Below are 24,738 nucleotides of genomic sequence, written 5' to 3' on the forward strand. Positions count from 1 at the left end.
ACACCCTGCTTTGCCTGTATTTTCTCTCCTGTTTAGAGAGAATATAAAATCAAGCAAGCAAGCATGACATTCTAATGGGATAGAAATAAAACAGTCCACATGTAATAAGACATGTACACAAAGTAACCAAGTGACAGTATAACTTCTCCCATCTTCTTTCTCTGTCTATTGTTTGTAACTTCCACTTAATGCAGCAGAACCTCTGAGTTATGAACACCTCATGAGTGGAGGTCATATTCGTAACTCTGAAATATTCGTACCTTTGAACAAAACGTTATGGTTGTTCTTTCAAAAGTTTACAACCAAACACTGACTTAATACAACTTTGAAACCTTACTATGCAGAAGAAAAAACATCTTAATTTAAATTAAACAAGCACAGAAACAGTTTTCTGACCTTGTCAAATCTTTTTTTTAAAACTTTCCTTTATAGTAGTTTAACACAGTACTATACTTGCTTTTTTTGGGGGGGTGGACGGGGTGTCTCTGCTGCTGATTGCATACTTCCAGTTCCAAGTGAGGTGTATGGTTGACCGATCAGTTCGTAGCTCTGAGGTTCTATGGTACACCATTTCCACCATTCAACGGTCAGCAGTTCAAAGCAAGGAATGCGTCTGTCTATTTTGTAAGGTGCATCGCATGCTTTTGGTGCTATGAACAGCCAGTTACCAAAAAAACAAAAAGGTTCTGCTTTCCCTGTTCTTACCCACCAGCCTCATAATGGAGTTACTCTGCAATATAAGAGGCAACTGAAGTGTATTCACTAATCTATATTTCATTGCAAAGCAATCCTCTCTCTAAAAGACATCATTTTGCTGCTGGATGGCTCTGTAATAGCATGGGTTGTTCCAAACCATTTGTTATAAGCAAAAGTGTATTTACTCTACAGCAAGCCGGACCTAAACTACACCGCAACAGTGCTGCAAAGGGAAGATTTTAAGACTTACTTTGAATAAAAAAAAGAAAGGACGTGTTTACATATGAAAATGAATAATGAAGAAATTACAGAACATCTGGTGTTACTTTGATATCAAATATAATTTTAAGACATTTTCGTTTGATATGCTACCGATTTTTGAACTGGCAACTTACAACTACATTACAAAAGCTGTTGGGAGCAATGGAGGTTTTGGCTGCTGGGTCAGAAGCAGTTGGAATTTGTATGGAGATCATGGAATAAGCACTTTACCTAGCTGTTTAAAGCGGTGGTTCTCAATCTTATCTGATCAGGTCCCCTTCTTTGTGTCAGTTGTTGTTTATTCTTCCCCTCCCCAAGTACATATACCACCACCCAGCTCTGAAGGCAGAGCAGAGAGGAGAGGCTGCTGGCCAGGCGCCCATGTCTGAAGGCAGCATGCACCAGCAGCAGCACAGAAGTAAGAGTGGCTAAGTGATATTTGTAAATATTTTTCACAGCAGACTTAGCACTTACTTCTGCACTGCTGATGCCACCCAGCCACCTCCAGGTGAGGGATGGGGTGGGCGAAGGAGAGATTGAGCCCAATGGTGGGGCTCCAGCTGCCTCCTTTATACCCACCACCAGGTGTGCACAGCCTTTCTGCACAAGTCCCAGCCACTTGGGGCTGACAAAGCTCTTAAAAACCACACAGCTCGCACCTCCCTTGACATGCTCCCACACCTCCCTTGCAAGATCCGCCCCATAGTTTGAGAAATGCCAGTTTAAAGTGATCTGCAATAAAACCATTAACAATGCTGACATTTATACTATAATCATTGGGTTTCAGACGCAATCCAGTGAGAAAAACAGGGCAATTTGCCACTTTCAGGTGTTTTTTCAGGCTGCCTGCACGTCTGAGGTAGCTTCACTGGTCCACTACAACTACTATGCACTACTAAGGTGATGCAAAGTGGCCATAGGATTCTGACTAGAGGTGGCCAGCAAAGAATTCCCCGTGTACAGAAATTAGCTGCTCACCTAAACCTAGTGGAGGCAGCACAGCGGCTCCTGTGCCAGCCTCCCCCTGGCCACAGCTCTGTGATACGAGATCTATGTGACATATCCCAGGGTAGAATCTGGACTGTTGCATTGTGCCGTCCCCTTAACTCACCAGTCCGGTGTGCACTATGCCCTGCTTTGCCATTTGAGCTGCCACTATGGCCACGCACCCTAGTCTCTAGCATGCAAGTCACTCCCAGACAAATACCAGAGTGCTATGCCCAGCCATTCTTGAATTACAGATGGGATATTCAGGTGTCACCCTTAGTCCTACACTGTGTGTCTTACACTGTTCAAGATCCCCCAGACAGAATAAGCTCATTAATTAGTTTGTGATTCCTTCACAGGGTATAAACAGGGACCTAATTATACTGTTTATGCATTTGATAGAAAAGCTGAATTTTTACTGATGAGTTTGTTTTCACTGTAAACTTGAAGCTTCCTAGTTTTGTTTGTTCATTTTTTAATATAACAAACTCTGAGATGAGTCCACATGCAAACTCAGCCACCAGGGAGCACTCTATGCTGCACTGCTACAGTTTCCTATTAGGAGAAATAGTCAGTGAAATGTACATATTTTCAACTCCTCAGAGAGAGAAGGGAGTTGCTCTGCAATCTTATAGACTGAAGCCACAACAGAACGTTTAGAATAAAAACAGCTTTTCTATAGGATGTTATTAGTCCATAAAACAAATTACAAAGAAAAAAAAGAATATATTTATACAAATTATATGTCAGGCCTTTTTTTAAAATTATTTTGCTAGAGAATGTGTGATTTGAGGGAAGTAGTCCATGGATAAATCTGTTTCATGTATCTCAGTTTAAATGAAATCTGACAAGATGCTAGAACAATCTGCACAGCGAACATAATTTCAAAGGAGCAATAAACTAAGCACAACCAGCAATATATGGTGTTTTATAAAGCTAAGTCTACAAAATTATGACTTGCTTAAAGCAAACCATAGATCAGCACATATTTGCCACTTACTATCACTCTGTTTTCAGACAACCCCATGGCATCAAATGATTCTGAACCTTTTCCTTCAGCTTTCTAAACTGAAAATTATTACCACACAACTGTGACACAGTTTAAAACTCACAACCTACTGTCCTGACCCATAGCAGATGAGGTTTTTGCATTAGGGGGCTGGAAAACGTAGGGCTTGGAGTTTTTAAATAACCTAGCAGCTTTTTGAAAGCTTTGCTACCAATAAGTATCATCACTGAATATTACAGTATTTCCATTAACTAAATATCCTGTGTCATCTAGTTCTCTCAGTCTCACAATTCATTTCTAGTTTCAAGATTCTAGAGAAGGAATACTTTGTGACAAATTCAGTTTCTTTTTGTGATAGTTAGAGCTGAAATTTTTTTAATTCGCTGCAAAATACAATTCAAACTGAAACTTTCTGCAGGAACAGGTCAGTTTGGACAAATTTCTCAACTCTAAAAAATGCTAAAAAAAGTTTTGAAGTTGTCGAAACAGAGTGTTTCGACATTTCCTAAAATGAAAGCTTTTGAGTTTCCAGTTCAAAACAATATTTCATTTGGAAATTTAAAATTACAGTTTAAAAAAAAAACCTATAAATAGTTGAGATTTGAAATCTCAAAAGAAATAATTTCAGTTTTCATCCCATTTTCTGCTCAGCTTTAGTGATAATACATTATAAGTGAAGATAAAGACAAAACTTCAAATTACAACTTAAACCAGCATACTACTTACAGGAAATGTTTAAAAAAAAAAAAGTTTTTCTACCTTCTGTATTTTCATAACAAGATTTTTGCTACACAACAATTCAACTCATTTCTGAAAATATAATTTTATATTAGGGTCATTGCAGAATACTCATTTCTGACTACAGTGTCCCTAAAAGGGGGTTATAATTTCAGAAATTATTTCAGAAATGAGTATTCTACAATGACCCTAATAAAAATAATTTCAGAAATAAGTTGAATTGTTGTGTAGCAAAATCCTTGTTATGAAAATTCTCTAATGCAAATAGTTAGGATGTCACAAATCAAGGACTATGACTTCAGGTGAGAAATATGAAAATACAGTGGGTAAAGACAGATGCCATAATTAAAATAAAACAGGTACACAGAGGGTCAAATTACACAAGAAACTGCATAACCATATATTTATAGTGATTATGCCAATAGCAGCTAGTTCCACTCTTTAGCAGCCACAAATACATAAAATAACTTGGTATGCACAACTGCAGTTATTACTTATTGAAATCTACATATGCTATTATGCACAAATCGTGGGTCTTCACATCTGGCAGAGATTGTTTTTCTGCCTTTCCTTGGAGTACCATTAAATCTAACTAAGCAAAAAACAGCCTTTTCAAAAGAAAAAAAAAATTTCTTCACCAATGTATTCTGTAGTGTGTATTATTTCTCCTGATCTTTGGAAACTTATACTACTATAAATCTGGTTTTGTTTTAATATTTTCAGGCACTTTGAGTCAATATTATTTACCATCATTTTAGTCTCTCTTGTACTGAAAAATGCCATTTTTTCACCATGAAGAAGTGACCTTTCCATGTTCTTCTGGGCTACATTTGGCAATCACATTAATTTTTGCTGCACCCCATACTTCTCTGCAAATACAAAGTATTCTTTCGTGTCTATCATTCACCACAAAGTGTAGCTCATTTTTCATTAGATACCACACACAGACAGCCATTCTGCTTTAGTATCTGTACTGTGAAACTATCTAATTGAGATTAAAGATCAACTGGCTAAGAACCATTTAAACAAACATACACTTATAGTATGCAGCTCACCTACATACATGACACTCACTTGTTCTAACCTATTGCTTTCAGCAGTTGCTGGCTTTGATGGTAACAACTTGTCACTTCAGAAATGGCCTCCAATATCTAGGTCACAAAAGACGCTGTATTACTCTTCAATAAATTACTTGCACAGTTATAGCATCCTTTTATCTAAAGAAGATTGCTCTACTAGAACCTGATTGAGAAATGGTTTCACATTTCCAGATTAGACTACTAAATTGTTGTACTTGCAAGCATTTCTGATCAGGCATTACAAAAACTACACATCTGAAAGTTCAGAGAAAGTGGCACTGACTTCCTATTAAACAATGTATTGGTAAGAGTGTAATTATTGCATAAGGTTGTGCATGGACTTGACTTGTTCTTATTTATCTATCTACCTGACGCCTGAACATATTTTATAAGAAATCTATTTCTAGACTGAAGCAGTTTAAAAAAAAAAAAAGTCTGTAGGGTAGATCATGCAACAAGTGCAAAAACATACACTTACCTGGAGTGGTATTAGATATGCTGTCCTCCAAGAGGATTAATCAGTACATACCAAAAGAGTTTTGACATTCAGTTTGTCAGTCAGCTGTGTTATCTATAGAGAACTGAAAATCTCAAATTGAGGAGAAGTTGTTTTAGCAACTTCAAAAAAACTTTTAGAAATAGCATTAAGAACTAAAATCTAGAGAAAATATTGATGCTGAAAAGTTGGACCCAGAACAACAAAGGACAGCATGAGCATTTTTAAAATTTCATATATTTCAACATGTACTTACTAATTTGTTTTCCTGCATGTATATTCTTTGCAACTTCAGACATCCTTTAGCTATAATGATCATTCCTTCATCGGAGATCTTGTAACACTGGCCAAAATGAATGTCTTTCAGTTCTCTGCACTTTGAGCCCAGCTGCAAGTAAGTAAATTAATGTTAATACTTAAAGAAAAACAGCAAACATACAAGAATATAAACTTATTTGTAGCATGTTTTTGAAGCATATGCTCATCTGAAAGATACTTTTTCTTGTTTGTGAATAACACTAGTGTGATTGTTGTGTTCCTATAGTATGACGAAATTGAAGAACCTGAAAGAAGTTTACAACATTGCCTAGGAAAATCAGATTTCTGACAGGACAACTTTGAGCAGCCCAGGAGGATTGTGCCCCACGCCAGTTCCAACACATTTGTTTTAATATATAATTGTGTTGTAAATACCAGTTTAAAATATATGTTCATTAATTCTAATTCTCCTTAAATTTTGAGGGGCATACCTAATAAGAATAAAAGCAGTCAGAATCAAGTAACTCTCTCTTTCATTCTGCAAGTTAGATACTCAAACCTTAGTTCCAAATGGCAGTCAAGCCTTGAAAAACTCAGGCATAATAGCCAAAAATTTGTAATACAATTAATCTCCAGACTGACACATTAGAGATAATTTAATCAATTGACAAGTAATTTTAAAAGCTAGGTACCAAAGTAACCACTGAAAAAAAAAACTGGGGGTTTATAGGCAGCAGTTGGGAAAAAGAGCAACTAACTGCAGACCTAGCAACCACTGGCAAATAAAAACAACTTTCTGAAAGCCAAGACGACCTCAAAAAGTTCAGAGGTAACAAGCAGTTTTTCCAGAGCCTCCTTCATTGACTGACCAGGAAACTTGGTTCAATACACTATCATGCAGACACTTGTAAAGAAAATTGAGAAGCAATAGCCATACTGACCATACTTACACTTGATGTAAGTAAATAAATATATTTGATCGTAAACTGATTTTCAGAGTAATCAAGCAAGCTGAAGAAAACTATACAAATTATTTTAGAGTATTCTCTTATACCCTTTTTTCTTTTAATTGTAGTTTCCCTCATTGATGAAAATGAGCCAAACAGTATTAAATAACCCAGATAACGCACTTGTATTTCCTGCATGACAAGCCAAAAAATGCTCACATTGATTCGTTTGTTTTTTAAGACGACACGTGGAATAATCTGAACAAAACTCTTGTTCATTTGTTTTAGAAGCTCCTAAGATATGGAAGGAAAGAAGTTGTTCAGTGCCATTCAGGACTGCACCTACGTGTCTATATATTTTATAGATATGCAGTAGTGCCGCTATTAAGGCCGAGATCAGTTTTTCCCCTTTAATAAGGATTCGACTTCTTTATTTCATACACAAAATAAAGTGCATCTTCCCCAAACTTGTAGCACTTTGAGCTGTGGACAAAAAAAAATGTGGGGATTTTAAAATAAAATCTGTTAATTTTTTTAAAATGTGAGAAACATTGTAAAAGATCTGGCTTGCTGTCCTTCAATTCAGTTAAGTCATTAGCCGCATTCAACCAGTGTATATATTTAAAAAACTAGGTTGTAATTAGGAACGTTAACACCTGTAGCGAACTCTGGAAATATTATAAGTCTCCCGATATTTAATATTTTACTTAAAGCCACAGCTTCTGGAGCTAAGACTATCAGTAGCTTTACTTAGGAAGCATGAGAAATAGAGCTACATAAAACAACACGTTTCAGAGTAACAGCCGTGTTAGTCTGTATTCGCAAAAAGAAAAGGAGTACTTATGACACCTTAGAGACTAACCAATTTATTTGAGCATGAGCTTTCGTGAGCTACAGCTCACTTCGTCGGATGCATACCGTGGAAACTGCAGCAGACTTTATATACACATAGAGAATATGAAACAATACCTCCTCCCACCCCACTGTCCTGCTGGTAATAGCTTATCTAAAGTGATCATCAAGTTGGGCCATTTCCAGCACAAATCTAGGTTTTCTCACCCTCCACCCCCCCACACACAAATTCACTCTCCTGCTGGTGATAGCCCATCCAAAGTGACAACTCTCTACACAATGTGCATGATAATCAAGTTGGGCCATTTCCTGCACAAATCCAGGTTCTCTCACCCCCTCCCAAAAACCACACACACAAACTCACTATCCTGCTGGTAATAGCTCATCCAAAGTGACCACTCTCCCTACAATGTGCATGATAATCAAGGTGGGCCATTCCCAGCACAATTTGGATTTGAGCTTGGAAATATCAACTACAGATCACAAGCCAGAGGCCCCCCAACTCCTCCAGCCAGGGAACAGGGCAGCCCTAACCCCCCTCCTACCATGCAATGGGATAGGAGATGATGCAGCACTTGGCAAGTTCCACCAATACCAGTAACAAGGGCACCATTGTGCTGGAGTTACGGAGAGTAAAGATAGATCCCACAACACACTGTTCTGACAAAAATCTGAATTCAATTACCCTGTCTTCCAGATCTTCTCCAATCTGTTTGCAAAGGAGATTTCCACCATTATTCCATAATGTGAACTTTCATCTCCCTTCTTACATCCTTTGATTAGAATTGATATAGGTAACTATGTTGATATTAAAATCATCAGGATATCTCACTGAGGGAAACAAGATAGCTCTAAAATAATAAGAACTATTGTTTCAGGTCTCTGCAAACACAGATCAATATTTCTGCATTGGTTACACTCAGAATTAAAGCTTAGATTCTGGGGCACAACCTGGCAGCTTAAGAGAGGTGCCAATACACTGTACTGCCATGTACTTAATGAAAGACCAGGGGTCAAATTGGGGAAGGGCTAGGAAAGAGCATCTAGAGCTAAGGTCTTTTGTAATTTTGCCTGACAAAAAAGTCTGCAGCTAGATAGCCAAATCTTTACCAACAGAGAGAGCGACAAAAAAGCCAGTGTTGTGCAAGTGCCATTTCAACAGGTCACTTTTTGTCTGCTATGAAAAAAAGACCTTTCTTATGAAAGTTCCCAAATGGAGGGAAGAGTTTCTCTAACAAACATAAGCTTTCGTGAGCTACAGCTCACTTCATCTGATGTAGCTCACGAAAGTTATGCTCAAATAAATTGGTTAGTCTCTAAGATGCCACAAGTACTCCTTTTCTTTTTGCAAATACAGACTAACACGGCTGCTACTCTGAAATCTAACAAACATAGAATTCAATTTCCTCATATAGGGAAGGTGACTGTTTTCCTTGCCTGTTCACACAGACATGGCTATGGTGTTTTCACTAATGATAGCATGGGGCAACCTTTTACTGAAATTATTGCCCAATAAGTTAATCAGGTTGCTCAGTGATCTAGACAATTGATACACCTGTGACATTCCTGTGGAGACCACAGATCCTGAACTAACTTGTCCGAGGAATCAAAGTCCACAGTCAAAAAGTCCATTTGTTGTGATAACCATTCCCTCTGGTTCTGAGATAAGTTGCCCACATCAGAACCTGAACTTAGATTACTACCAGCTTCAGTATTTCATTAGTTCATGGGTGACCCATTTTGGTGGATAAATAAAATAAGACTCTCGGCAGAGATTCTCATGAAACCTTGCCCAGATCACAATGTCTATGCAGAAGGCTGTCATTCCTGAAAAACTCAGACTGCACTCAGTCTGAGAAAATTAAAGCATAATGAATGGATGACTAAGACCACTTCAGGATACATATTTTGTGAAGTTTGTAATTCATAATCACTCCCACGTGCAGGATGGAATGCGGTAGTGATAAGGGCTCCATTGTACTGAAGAAAAAGTGTAGCTATTTGGCGGTACACTATTACCTGATCTTTAATGGAAGTAGTCAAGAAATGGAAATTCTCTGGGGTGCAAGAATAACCAGTATTTTAATGCACATCTTTGTACAATAGTGACCTTTTGTAAAGGAAATCCCTTTATGGGAAATGTCTGTGGCCAAAGGCAAAATCAGAGGTATCTGCTGCACTGTCTGCACTGGGAAAAACAGACAGACTGAGGAAAAGTTACCTCAGAGACAGATACATCAATTCTGTTTAGCATCTCCATTTTGCAACAAAACTTCCTAGTGTATTTGTTTTAACAAGTTGAACTTCTAGTTGCCAGATCACTAAAGTCCTGTCTACAGTAAGAAAATGAACAACTACTAAAAATGGTTCATGGGCTACATTCTTCAAATCATTAATAGGCATTTGAGCATGGACAGCTACTACCATATCCCTGAAATTTTCAAAAGTAACTAGCTATTTTAACTTCACCACTTTTGATTGCCTAACCTGAGGAACCTTAAAGGGGACTTATTTTCATTGGCTAAGTGCTCTATATTTCTGAAAAACAGGCCACTCTGTCACATGGACAAGCAAAAAAAAAAAAAGGGGGGGGGGTAGATCATCAAAAAAAATCACTAGACACTTTTTAAAAATCTTGGCTTATAAAAACGTTTCACCTCTTTTCTTTATATAAGAAGTTGTGCCAGTGGTCAGCCTGAACTGAACTGGGTTGCCACATAACAACTGTAATAGGAAGGCTGAATACTTACAGTACCCTTTGAAATAAGATTATACTCTCAGCTTTTATCCTAATTTACAGTTCATAGATGTGCAGCAAGATATATGCGTGCCTAAAATGAAGGTGATTCAATAGTCACAGTGCCTGATGTACAGCTCATAATGAAAAATGCAAAAAACTCAGGTAGATATTACAATTCTGGAACAATCCAAAGAATTTCATTTTTCCTCCCAGCCTCCATGTTAACCTATTAAATGCCAACAAGTGGTTCAATTACACAGTCACTGTGTAAGGAGGATTGTTTTCTCTCACTTGTTTTTGTAGGTTAATTGCTCCCACCAAAACAACATTATGCTACAAAACTGAGAACAGGTAGTTCCATACGCTGAACTTTTAAAAATGGGCAAGCACTGAATGCACAATTAAATCATCATGATACTCAGTTGACTGACAATACATTATGTATTAGTTTACTGACGCCTAACTCCCTCCTCAAAGTCAGCACACACCTCACTTCAGTGCTGCTCCTAGAGGCTCTTCTGAGCAACAGAGACATTGAGATTTAAGAGTCAAGGCACAACAGTGGTCCAGGAAGAGCTTGAATTGAAGGGTACACCAAAAACCCGGTAAAGTAAAAAATTCAAGATGACTTTCTTTGCTTAAGACTCCAGCATTAATCTGCCCAGTTACATAGACTCTGTCCCACATAGTAGCTGTGTATAAAAATTAGACATGCTTGTAGGTTCACTTGTTCGTTTTAATATCAAGCTTTATATGTACAATCAACATTTCTTACTAACTGCACTGTTCAAAAAATCTGAAAATTCATTTCACTTGACTAAACCGGCCAGACTCCAGAATCTTTCCTGACACAGATGATATCACAAACAGTAGTACTGGAAACTTGAATTCATATAGTCTTTTAGGCATCTGTGATCTCAAAGTGTACTTGGGGAAATAAACTTCTTTTGATAAGATCAGTGTGTTGTGTTTTGTTGAAGTCGAATATTGACTTACTCTTCAACATTCAATTTTTCCATCTTCTTCAAAGGCCTGCTGATGCCTGGGTGAGCTTTGAAAAAAAGTGATTGAATTTACATGATCTAGTCTGTATTTTTTATTATTAAAACACTAGGTAATTGTGTGAATATAGGATCTGTGTTCCTTAATAATTCATCTATTCCTGTTGCTTACTCTTATTGCAGAGGATATAATCAGAATGGGGTACAGATAGAGTCATCCAGGAATTGTCCTTGCTCAGGCAAATAAGGCAAGTAGTACTGGGGAGGTCTATAGAAAGAGTTGGGGGAGGGCTATTAAGAGGTGGAAGGAAAAATTACAACACATTAATTTCCCAGAAAACTAAACTCCTCACCACCAACACACTAACCAGAAATCGTTGGAGGAGGGTAGGGAGAACTGAGACAAAACTAGAGATGTTTCTTCCCTCATTGGTGTTTCCTATCCCTACACACACTTCTAAACTCTATGGTTTTTCTCTTCCTTGTCACCATTGGTGTATTATAAGATGAAAATTTGTAATAATCTTGATTTTGAAAACAACATAAAACAAATGAATAATCATTCTAAAAAAACCCAGAGGTTTTTGAAGACTTATTTCATATTAAAATAAATGACTTAAAAAACATTCATGGAAATTTCAACTTTCCACACAATATGAAAACTCAAGATATAACTTGAAAGACACCCACCAAGTCTCCCATTAATTAGCCAAGTTCTATTTTGAAGGTCTATTTTGCTTTAAATAGATTTTAGTTTCAGGAGTCTCCCAATCTTTGTTCTTTTAACTGTGATTTCAGAGGCAGAAATTTTTAAAAAAAAATTCAGATGGAAGGAGGGGGAAAAAAAGTAAAAACTAGAAGTTACTTTTTAAAGTAGCACAGCTTTCTATGTCCATTTAATAGAAGAATATGTCTAATCTGCAAAAGGGAAATCAGAAACCACTGTATTTAGGGTGAAAGAATACAGAGCAAGAGAAAATAATTCAAATACTGAGGCAAAGTTCAGAATTCCTGCATCCTGACCAAAGGCAAAAAACTAAGGTATCAGCTTCATATTCGTATAGTCCTATTTCCAGGGAGAACTCACCAAAAAATGCCCTCATAATAGAGGCTCAACTTTAATGTACATCCCAAATTAAAAAACATAGTAAGAGAACCAAAGAAGTGCCACTGTGGCTAAACAAGTAAAAATAAAAGAAGCATGGAGAGGCAAAAAGGCATCCTTTAAAAAGTGGAAGTTAAATCCTAGTAAGGAAAATAGAAAGGAGCATAAACTCTGGCAAATGAAATGTAAAAATATAATTAGGAAGGTCCCAAAACAATCTGAAGAACAGCTAGCCAAAGACTCAAAGTAATAGCAAAAAAAATTTTAAGTACATCAGAAGCAGGAAGCCTACTACACAACCAGTGGGGCCACTGGACAATGGAGATGCTAAAGGAGCACTCAAGGATGATAAAGCCGTTGCAGAGAAACTAAATGAATTCTTTGCATTGGTCTTCACGGCTGAGGATGAGAAGGAGATTCCCAAACCTGAGCCGTTCTTTATAGGAGACAAATCTGAGGGACTGTCCCAGATTGAGGTATCATTAGAGGAGATTTTGGAACAAACTGATAAACTAAACAGTAATAAGTCATCCAGACCAGATGGTATTCACCCAAGAGTTCTGAAGGAACTCAAATGTGAAATTGCAGAACTACTAACAGTGGTTGGTAACCTATCATTTAAATCAGCTTTGGTGACTGAAGGATAGCTAATGTGACGCCAATTATTAAAAAGAGCTCTAGAAGCGATACTGGCAATTACAGACCAGTAAGGTTGACTTCAGTACCAGTCAAACTGGTTGAAACTATAGTACAAAACAAAATTGGCAGAAACATAGATCAACATAATTTCTGGGGGGGGGTTGGGGGGTTGGAAGAGTCAACATGGTTTTTGTAAAGGGACATCACGCCTCACCAATCTACTAGAATTCTTTGAGGGGGTCAACAACCATGTGGACAAGGGGGATCCAGTGTACATTACAGTACTTAGATTTTCAGAAAGCCTATGACAAGGTCCCTCACCAGAGGCTCTTAAGCAAAGTAAGCTGTCATGGGATAAGAGGGAAGGTCCTCTCATATATTGTTTCCTGTCTTTTAACCAGTTACCAAAGGATAGGAATAAATGGTCAGTTTTCAGAATGGGGAGAGGTAAATAGTGGTTCCCTTAGGGCTCTGTACTGGGACCTGTCCTGTTCAACATATTCATAAATGATCTGGAAAAAGGGGTAAACAGTGAGGTGGCAAAATTTGCTGATGATACAAAACTACTGAAGATAGTTAAGTCCCAGGCAGACTGTGAAGAGCTACAAAAGGATCTCTCAAAACTAGCTAACTGGGCAACAAAATGGCAGATGAAATTCAATGTTGATAAATGCAAAGTAATGCACATTGGAAAACAATCCCAACTATATATATAAAACGATGGGTCTAAATTAGTTGTTACCACTCAAGAAAGAGATCTTGGAGTCCTTGTGGATAGTTCTATGAAAACACCCACTCCATGTGTAGCGGCAGTCAAAAAAGCAAACAGAATGTTGGGAATCATTAACAAAGGGATAAATGATAATAAGACAGAAAATATATTGTCTATATAAATCTATGGTATGCCCACATCTTTAATACTGCGTGCAGATGTCGTTGTCCTATCTCAATAAAGATGTACTGAAATTGGAAAAGGTTCAGAAAAGGCCACAAAAATAATTAGGGGTAGGAGGAAAGTAATAAGACAGACTTTTCAGCTTGGAAAAGAGACATCGGGGGGGAGGGAGGAGAGTATGATAGAGGTCTATAAAATTATGACTGGTGTGGAGAAAGTAAATAAGGAAGTGTTATTTACTCCTTCTCATAACACAAGGAAGTATTTCTTCACACAATGCACAGTCAGCCTGTGGAACTCTTTACCAGAAGATGTTGTAAAGGCCAAAACTATAACAGGGTTCAAAAAAGAACTAGATAAATTCATGAAGGATAGATCCATCAATGGTTATTAGCCAGAATAAGCAGGGATGGTGTCCCTAGCCTCTGTTTGCCAGAAGCTGGAAATGGGAGACAGGAAATGGATCACTTGATGATTACCTATCCTGTTCATTCCCTCTGGTGCACCTAGCATTGGTCACTGTTGGAAGACAGGATATTGGGCTAGATGGACCTTTGGTCTGACCCAGTAGGGCCATTCTTATGTTAAGAGCAAGCATCAGGGGAAAACTTATTGGTCTAAAAGATTAACTTTTTCTAAACCATAACAAAACAGAGCAAAAGGTTACTTTTTTTCGTATTTTGCAAGATATGTATTTACACTACACCAGACCAGGCACTCCAAGTAATATTTCTTTTATGGAAGGTCTGTATGGAAAATCCTCAGTTTCCTGACCTCTTTATGTACCCCTTTAATAACAATCGTCATACAGCTGAAAAGGACTAGCCTGATTTTAGAAGAAAGTCTGTCATCACAACCTAATATCACTGCAAAAGACAATATCAAGTTTGGTATCTCTGACAAAAATTTAAGGTTACCTGTTTGAGTCCTTCATCAGTGAGTCTGTCTTGGTTGCCTACATGTACTTTCTGAAGTAGAGGACACTGGGAGGCTACTGCAATGATAGATGTGTCTGAAAGTTGTTTACATCTGTAGGCAGTATACCTTTGAAGTCCAGGACATTTAAATGCTAGCACACAGACTCCTGTATCTGACACATTGCGACAATCAGAAATATTGATTTCAGATATGTTCTGGCTTCTTGATGCAATTTTTTCCAGTAATTCATCAGTGACCTGTCAACAAAATTCAAATTCTCAATTTAATATTCTCATAGTCATCTGATTCTTTAGATTAAAAACATGTATATAGAGCGAATAATGAAGGAGATATCATATGTGAATACACGAGTACTATGACTTGGTAGCAGGAAGCATTTGCACAAAGGAGGGGAGGAAAAAGTTCTGTTTTTTACAGATTCCAAGCATGAATTACTGTAATCAACTTGACAGTTACCTTTGTACGAGTCCTGTCCCAATCCCTGATGACAATTAAAGCTATAGTTTTAAATGGCCTGCTCACACCCTCAACAGGGGACCACCGTCTTTCATGGGGAAAAAACTAAGCACTTGTCTACACTTGAAACACTTACAGCTACACCACTGTAACTCTTCAGCATATACACTCAGTCCAGCAACGGGAGGGGATAGTTAATCCATCTCCCATCAGTATAGTTAATCCATCTCCCCAGGAGGCGGTGCCTGGGTCAATGGAAGAATTCTTCTATCAACCTAGCATGGTCTGTGTTGGTGGTTAGGTCATCTTAATGACATTGCTCATGGACTGGGATTTTTCATACCCTTGTGTGATGTAGCTTAACTTCCGAGTGTAGACCTGGCCTTAATCTCACTCCTGCTGTGGTACTTTTCTATGAACACAGTAGAGAGCTATTGTGCTCGTGCTGCTTGGAATTACTCGATATTGCTCTTCACTTAAGAAGCTATGTATTGGATAGCTTTTGGCAGCCATCCAATAGCTGTTACCATCTCAACATTACAGTGATGTCAGTGATACCCGGTTTTTTAATGACAGCAGCAGCTTGGAGAGTCTGATGATAACTGGAAATCCAATATGTTGACAGGGAAAAAAAAAAACAGGAATAGAAAGTCTCTTAAAAAATAATGTTCTCATTTTAAAAAAAATAGAAAATTTGATTTTTTTAAAAATGTCAGTTAGCCCACGCTCAGTCATCATTAACCAGGAATTGTTATACAATGCCTTTCACAGTAGTTCCTTTGTAACAGCACTCATCTCCTTGGCACCTAAACACATTTCATCAATTCAAACCAATAATTTATTAGCATAATATAAGTCTTTTAAAGTAGAAAAGACAGCCAAATTCCAGCTGTTTAAGCCTATGAATCAATTCAAAGCTTTACCATATTGGACAGAGTACAGTACAAAGCCTATCCAAAAGAAGAAACAGAAAATTCCTAACAGTAAGGAAGAAAAGTTTACTTTTAAAAATAGAGGTAAAGCAAACCCAGCTAAATTGACAAAATTGTTCATCACTCAGTTACATTGTATGAGATCTTGGTTTTGCTATGGGCAGATGAAAATAAAAACTTTTTGCCTCCATTTCTTGTACAGTACAGGAATAAACAATCGGTTTGCCGTTAATGGTCCTCAAGCCTCCACCCTTATTTAATCAGCCAATGGCTATTTGTAAAACCATAGTGACTTCTAAAAACACACACACACCCCACCCATAAGGATGGAAGATATGACTGTGCATTTTAAAAAACTGGTTTAGTATCCTATTAAATAATCAACCAAATGGACTAGTGGTCAAATATCACACTTGGAAACTCAACAAGGAACCTCCTACATCAGAGCATTAGACCAATGGTCGTAGGGCAGACCATAAGACCAATACCTCCACTTTATCAGAAGTAAGGCTAAGCCCTGACCTCAGCCTAAAGCAGGGGTGGGCAAACTACACGAGCCGTTCCCACTGGGGAGCGGGGTCTGCAGCTTGGCCCCGCCCCGGCGCTCTGCCTGGGCATTGGGTCGGGGGCCACACCACGCGGCTCAGCCCCACTCCAGCCGGGGCGCTGGGTCAAGAGCTGCACTACGGGCTCCCAGAAGCCACAGCATGGCCCCACTACAGCTCCTACATGCTCCAATGGGAGCTGCCGGGGCAGTGGCTGCAGATGGGGCAGCGTTCAGAGCCACCTGGCCGCGCCTCCACGTAGGAGCTGGAGGAGGGACATGACACTGCTTCAAGGAACCGCTTGAGGTAAGCACCACTCAGAGCCTGCACCCCTGAGCCTCTCCCCACACCCCAATGCCCTGCCCCAGCCCTGATATCCTCTCGCTCTCCAAACCCCTCGATCCCAGCCCGGAGCACACTCCTGCACTCCAAACCTCTCATCCGCAGCCCTGCCCCAGAGCCCACACCCCCAGCCAGAACCTGCACCCCTTCCCTCACCTTTGCCCCAGCCCTGATTCCCCTCCCGCCCTCCAAACCCCTCAGTCCCAGCCCAGAGCACCCTCCTACACCCTAAATTCCTCATCCCCTAACTCCACCCCAGAGCCCGCACCCCCAAACAGAGCCCTCACTCCCGCCCTCATCCCAACCCCACTTTTGTGAGCATTCATGGCCCACCGTACAATTTATATTCCCCGATGTGGCTCTCAGGCCAAAAAGTTTGCCCACCCTGGTCTAAAGGAAGGGCTCATCTGACCATGACCAATGTACTACCTTCATATTTTCAATCTCCAGGTCTATCCCAAAGATAAACTACAGTGTGTAACCACTGTTTTGAGTGGATTCTCAAGTCACTTTGATAATCACATAGGCTGTTACAGAATAAGAATCCAGCATTTAAAAATAACCATATACAACTACAACTCCAACACCAGGCCCAATAAGATTCCTGTCACACACCGTAAGGAATCTAAGGGAGGAGCAAAATGGACTTTATGCTCTGTGAATCCTAGATAGGTTTAATTCTGGACTTGGTTCACCCAGGAGACACACAGACTCCATGTTTAAGTGGTGCACCCTCTACTGATGAAGAGGGTCATTTAAAAAAAAAAAAAAACACACCCACAAAACACCACAGATACGCCTCTCCCTAAGATTATGCTGAACCAATTACCAGCTGGACAAAGATCACAAAAACTAGATCTAGTAGCAACCAATTCTCAACAATTTAAGCAAAGGCAGGCCTCTACTCCAAGATCAGCTATTAAACAGTGGTAGTCTTATTTACATAAGTATACAATGAATAGATGACAGGTAACACACCACTTGGTTTAAATAGAACAGAATGAAGGTGTGCTCTAACAGACTTCAAAGTAAAGCAAAAGTGCATTTAGAAAATCTAAATTAAGACATAATTCACTCATCTTCTGCTTCTAACAGGAAAAGTAAAGTTGAAAAGTGAAGGAACAAAGATCACCAACTACCAGCATGTACTTCACAATTTTGATTTTAGTTTTAACAAATTTTGAATTGTCCAAATGTACTCAATTTTTCATAATTATGTCTTCATACCTGCTGACGATTACTGAGATCCAACTGCTTCCAGAACTGGAAGTCTAAACAGAGGTCACGCCAGTATTTACAAACTAATGATGCTGAAAGGCAGCGCTCATTCAAGGATAAATTGGAAAATATCTGTAAAAGAAGAAAAACTTTGTCAGATATGGTTACCATATATGAGAGACAGAATTAAATGCTTTCCTTATTAGTGGACCATGAAAACCTGTGTATAAGACAGACAGAAAAAATATTCATATAGTTGTAATTTCCACTTGTTTCTATTCTTTGTCTCCAACTTGTTCAGCCAAGGATGAAAAACAGGACTAACAAAACAGCTTTGTTGAGATATTTATCTCAGTCATATAAACCATATGGTATAGAGCATGGATTCTACTTAAACATTTAGTTCAGGCACAGTTTTACATCTGATGTTCTGCATGTGCCTGAGACATGGCACACCTTTTAAACACTGCGACAATGCTTTATTAACAAACATATTCATTAATTTTTTAAAAAGCATCCTCAGAGATCACATACAAGGATAGCCCAGAGGTTCAACAATACAAATCACTGCAATGCAAGGCATCCAAGTGCAGGATTAGCATTTTATCCTTATCCCAATTTGAGGCTTTGAATGCTAGAGAGACACACCATGATCTTCAAAGATGGAATGATCCGTGTCACTCTAGAGAGGGTATATAGGAGCGGAGGTGCTAGGAAAGGAGTCACACCCAGTCCTCTTTCAGAGGTATGGCTGTAATGCGAAAAAAGAAGGTTGCGACTACAGATAAGACTGAAGAAAAAATGCTGGAAGCTTTCATGGCACTTGGAGACAATGAGTGGGAGATGAAAAGTCAGCCAAAAGTCCTTGGTCCAAAATGAAGTGAAAGAAATTGCTACCAGAGCTTTAGGAAAAAAGGTACTAGGTATACAATTACTACTCTAAGTTGCTAGCCTGGCTGCTGTTGCCAGACAAGGCCCCTCCAGCCTATGTCCTGCAGATGCTGCCACCTATTAATAATAATATACTGTTGCTACTATTTACTCTTAGGGAACTCCTAAATATGTTTAAAAGAAAGTAAAAACAGACACAATGGCGGAAAGCTCAGAGACAGTAAATCCTTTATAGCAGTGTTTTTCAAAGTTCAGGTAGAGACTCAGTATCGGAACCAGCCAGCAGCGGGTCCAGCTTCTAGGCAGTGGGACCACGGGGCTCTGCGTGCTGCCCCCACCCCAAGCATGGGCCCCACACTTCTGGTGTGGTGCCCATGGCATTTGAGGGTGACAGCTTGGAGGTGCTGTTTGACCCAGCCTGCTGAGTCCAGGAACATATAAGGGGTCTGCCTGGGAGTGCTGCTAAGATGTGCTCTGTTAATGTGTGCGTTTGTCTGATGCTGGGGCTGGAAAAACCCAGCCCTGGGGAACCTAGGTCCTGCAGGATAGCTCCATTGGGAGGGAACTTGAAGCAGGGAGAAGTAGAGCTCCGTATGACAACACAAGTGATACAAGCAGTACATTGATAGAATTACACACACACACCCCAGAAGAGTAACCCTAATCAATTAGCACACCCCAAATATTGGGCAAATCTGGTAACAACAATTGACAGAAAAATATTTTCTCTGAAACACTTCTCCCAGGAAAAAGTTACGGAAAAAAAGCAAATATATTTAGCTGTCAGGTACCTCAAAGAATGGAACACAACTGAAGTCTGTGTTAGATAAATTACATAGCACTCATATAGTATAGTGCTTTTCATCTTCAAAGTTCATTCTGAACACAAAACTGTATTAACACTTGAACATCGGATACAGGCATGGTCCCATGTGTACTCAGTAGGACAAGGGCTCAAATTCTGTAACAAACATCACTAAGTTACACAGTAATATTTTATTCTATCCCATCTCCTCCCTCACTTACTACTACAGCTCATAATGAGCATGTTCAACTGAGAAATTCATCAATTATATTCAGCAATGATTATTTTTTGATGGTGTTATTCATTATGCTCTCCAGGCAGCTCCATAAATCTTGACTGTTGTAGTGCTGTTCAGTCAGTCCAATCTCGGAACCTACTTCCCCACCATGCATGTCAGGGAAAGGAGGCTGGTAGCCAGCCTCCAACAGCTCATCTCTTCAGCCTTTGGCTCTGTGCTGTTCACAAGGCAGCCCAAGTACCCAGCCTGCCCTTTTGGATCCCCACCCTGCACTGGCTGCAAGCTTGACTTCCTGATCCACAATTGTCTGGCTCTACAAATCAGCTCAGGAACACATACGACAATCCAATTAACCCCCAACCAATTTTATGAAAAGCTTTAGAGAGCAAAAGGCAGCTACAGGCTGACTCCAGCAGGGCAGAGACAGAAGGCACATGACTGCAGCAAAATGCATAGCATTTTTGCAGTGGGAGGTGTTCCACAACATCTTGGGAAAAGTCCATGGATGCTTCCAAAAAAAGTGAATGAGAGTTCACTTCTCTCATAACTATTGTTTCATGCTGACTGCAAAATCAGGCAGGTGATGCTCGATTACTTTACAGCATTCAAATATTTAAGGTTGCCTTTCATAAGTCTGCCACCAAAAATTAATGAAAAAAAAAAGGAGTCAACTTGTGGCACCTTAGAGACTAACCAATTTATTTGAGCATAAGCTTTCCACAGTATGCATCCGATGAAGTGAGCTGTAGCTCACGAAAGCTTATGCTCAAATAAATTGGTTAGTCTCTAAGGTGCCACAAGTACTCCTTTTCTTTTTGTGAATACAGACTAACACGGCTGTTACTCTGAAACCTGTCAAAAATTAATGTTGATTCATACAGCATCTGAACCAGTCCCACCTCTTCTTTCCCGTTGCCAGTCTATTTCTTTCCCTTCACAAATATGCCTCCTCTCTTCTCCCAATCCCCCAGTCATTTTTCCTATGATCTGCTCTCCCATGCTGTTCTATACCATTGTGCAGCAATTTAAATTGAGACACTTACTGAACTCTTTGTAAATTCATCTTTATAGTACATAGCATGCTTACAACAGAACACTGATAAGTCAGAAGTTTTTAATGACAAGTGCAAAAGCCCAAGCCATCAATTTCTGCAGAATTTAAGATGTTAAAAAAAAGTTTCTAAACATTATGGTTGCAAAGATAGCCTTCAAAACGTGAACCAAAACATCTTTCTGACAATAACAGTGCCTCTGATGCTACTCCTAGCTTCACCCAGAAGCAGCATGATGAGGTTAACAAGACCAGTCAGTTTCAGACTGTTTTTTTGGAATGCTATGGGCAGCAGTGAACTTTCCAAAACAAAACAAAGACACCCTACCAAGTCAGTTTCATGCTTGGAAAAATTTGTGCACAACTGTAGGAAAAAATTGGAATAAATTGGAGAGAATAATGCTAACTTATTTTCTACCTACTTCCTTGCAGTAGCCAGGAGGCTACAAAGTTAGGAAAAAGATATGGAAAGGTCTTTCCCAAACCTAGAGAGAGGTAGAGCTTCAAGTCTGTCAAATGCCTACTAGCTAAAGAAAAATATTTAAGATAGAGCCCTAAGCAAGGTCCAGAGAGAGCACCTGTGATGGGGTGTATTCCCCAAACTGGCTCTGAGAAAGTAAATTAGGGAGGCACACCTAATTAACCAATTAAGCAGCAAATCAGGGAGAGATGTAGGCTACAAAGAGGCCACTAATTAGAGGAAATAAACATACAGCTTTTAAGTTTTGTAAACTAATTAGTAGCAGGCTCAGCTGGGCAAGAACAGGTTGGGCCTGTATAAAGCCCAGAAGCTGAGAGCAACAAGAGACAGCAGGAAGGCAGGCTGCTGTTACTTCCTGAAAGACGGGCGTTGGGAGGCTGGCATACCCAGAGAAGGTGGAAGCCAGTTATATAGGTAGAAGCCTGGGGAAACAGCAGTAAGGACTAGGTCAGTACAGTACATGTTATAGGGTCCCTAGTCTGGAACCCAGTGCAGGTAGCGGGTCTGGGTTCCCCTACTAGCTACTGGTGTTGGAGAAATCAGATGGACAGCTGGTCTAGAAGAACTGTGATTTCCCCAACAGTCAAAGAGACTGCAAATTGTGGGGGCAGTCAGCAGACAAGGATCAGGGGGGATTGGATGATGGTAAAGGAGAGATGGGGGGCATGAGGATTTGAGGGTTTCTTGAAAATTAAAAAAGGGGCGTGATGCAGAAAAGTTTGGGAACCACTGGGCTAGTGGGCTCACCAAGCTGCTATTTTGAGAAGTCCTGGGGATCTAGGGAAGTACTGCAAGACCAAAGAAAAGCAAATGTGCCAATGATCTTAAAAAAAGTAATCCTCAGTGACAGTAAGATAATAGAACAAATATTAAGAAGAAAAACACAAACACTTAACATCCCTAGAGAATACTGTGACCATGAGCAACATAGGCTTATAAAGAATTAATATTGCCAGACCAAAGCAATTGTTTTCACAGCATTATGAAGAAAGATCCCAATCCTGCAAACATTTAAAGCACATCAACTCAATGAAGCTGCTCCTATAAATTATGCAAATACTTAAGTGTCAGCAGGATTGGGACCTTAGTCGATGAGGAAATATGATGCATGCTTGAGTATTAGTATAGCATTCAATAGTCTCTCACAAAAGCTGAATTGTATGAGTAGGACTGGCTTGGGGAATGTATGTAAGGAAAATAAATAGGTAAAGAAACAATGTTTTAAGTTATGGAAGAGGTAACAACTATCCATCTTTGGATCCAGTAATATTTCATTTAATATCTTGGTTAGCAACACAAAAAGAAAAGTAACAAAATGAGAAAGCACTCTGATCACTAGTGAGGACAAAAGTAATACTAAGGGACCAAGAAATTAGCAAAATGGGGAAAACCACATCAATTTGTACTTGGAAAGACAGTAAACACAGTATGTTAAGAAAAATAATCCAGGAAAGATGATAATATTCAGGTTGGGAGAAATGTGGAAAGCAGTCCTGCTAAAAGAAACCCATGTAATGGATACCAAAACAGACAAGTTTGCAATGCAATATGCCAACATAAAAAACTTAATGCAGTTTTAAGCTGCAAATAAGCATCATGGAATACGAAGGATAGGGAAGCAGTTATCCCAATGTGTACAACTCCAGTGTAATTCTTTATCAGAATGCTCAACCAAAGCAAATATGGAACTGGAGAGTTTGATGCATAAGGAAAGATTAAGAGCTAAACATGAAAAGTGTGGCTAAAAAATAGCTAGTGGGGAGACATAACAGTCTACAAGTATCTGAAGACTAAACACCAAGGGTGGAACAAGAAGTGAACAGAACAAATAGAATTTTATACATGAATAGAATCAAAGGAAAATAGATAGAAACTGATGGCAAAACGTTAAGCACTTTTCTGTAAATTTGTAACACAAGTCCACATGAATTATTTTATTTTACTTCCCACACTGAACCATACATTAAAAGGCGTTATTGTAATATATGCCTAAGGAAGAGTATTACAATTGTTGTACAGAGTCAGATTTGCCTAATACGTACAACTAATTTCAAATAAATTTTGAACAGCACTTCCTCTGAAGTGTGACCCAAGAGTTGGGTCACAATCTTGTCAAATGAAAATCCTTTCCATTTTATCAGCATCTCTTATTCTCCCATCAGTGGTCACCCATGTGTCTCCCTCAATCACACACAACTCCAACAGCCTAGTACTTGTCAGCTGTAACAAACAGGTGTATTTACATGATAGAGAAAATTTTGGCAAGGAAAGGTTAAATCTGAAGTTCACCTGAGATTATGCCTTAGGAGCTCAGGGGGTGGAGAGAACACATTAGAATTCTTTAAATTAACCTTGAGCTAAGTCTTGAAACTGAACTCATTACCTACCACTAAGAGCTCAGTCACTCCACATCCCATGGTAAGACTCTCAGAAAGGAACAAGGTCCTATTGGGTTTCGGGAACCGGGTGGGCAAAAGCCCGTCCATTGCTAAAGGATGTTCCCCCAGCCTTAGGGGAGATTCCACAAGGTCCAGGAATGCAAATAATTAAGGGGGACAACCAAAAATGTAACTGGGGCAGGTATGAGCGTTAAAGGGTCAAACAAAGGGAACCCTAGGGGGACACCAAGCAGAGACCCCCGGACAGTGCCCACTGCTCCTCGAAGGTGCCAAGGGAGCCAGTGGACACCGCCCAGAGGAACTCTGAAGGGAACAAGGTAGAAGGTAGGCAAGGTTACCCTCACTAAATGTCTCCCAGATTATTCTGTAAAGCTACTGAAGTAATCACATGCCTTTTCCCTTCCCACCCAACTCCGGAACGCCCATTATCTTCATAAGCAGACCCCATCAACCTCCATGCATGGATCCACATCCTGCAAGGTCCTAGAGGAAAAGGGATGCAGCAGAGAGGAGAAGTGGCATTGTTGAGGCAGCTAAGGCTTATCTACACTACAGAGTTAGGTCGATGTAAGGCAACTTATGTTGACCTAACTCTGTAGACAGCTACACTATAACATTGCTCCCACCGATGTAAGTTGCCCACTACATCAACCTAATAACTTCACCTCTGTAAGAGGTTGATGTAATTAGGGTGTTGCAATGTCTGTGTAGATACTGTATTACTTACATCATCTCTTA

The 24,738-nt window shown here is 39.4% G+C and overlaps 1 protein-coding gene across 1 annotated transcript in view; it reads right to left on the bottom strand.

Moving 5' to 3' along the window:
* FBXL17 (F-box and leucine rich repeat protein 17) overlaps positions 1 to 24,738 on the bottom strand; it is a 488,246-nt gene that overhangs the window by 462,064 nt on the left and 1,444 nt on the right. The window contains exons 2-4 of the mRNA XM_084629250.1: positions 18,145 to 18,267; positions 14,621 to 14,878; positions 5,523 to 5,654 (exon numbers count right to left, since the gene is read on the bottom strand). Of these exons, the coding sequence (XP_084485376.1) occupies positions 5,523 to 5,654; positions 14,621 to 14,878; positions 18,145 to 18,267 (513 nt within the window). The remainder of the gene's footprint in view (positions 1 to 5,522; positions 5,655 to 14,620; positions 14,879 to 18,144; positions 18,268 to 24,738) is intronic.

The sequence above is a fragment of the Lepidochelys olivacea genome, assembly GCF_965140295.1.
Source record: "Lepidochelys olivacea isolate rLepOli2 genome assembly, chromosome: 5".
In the NCBI taxonomy this organism is placed as follows: Eukaryota; Metazoa; Chordata; order Testudines; family Cheloniidae; genus Lepidochelys; species Lepidochelys olivacea.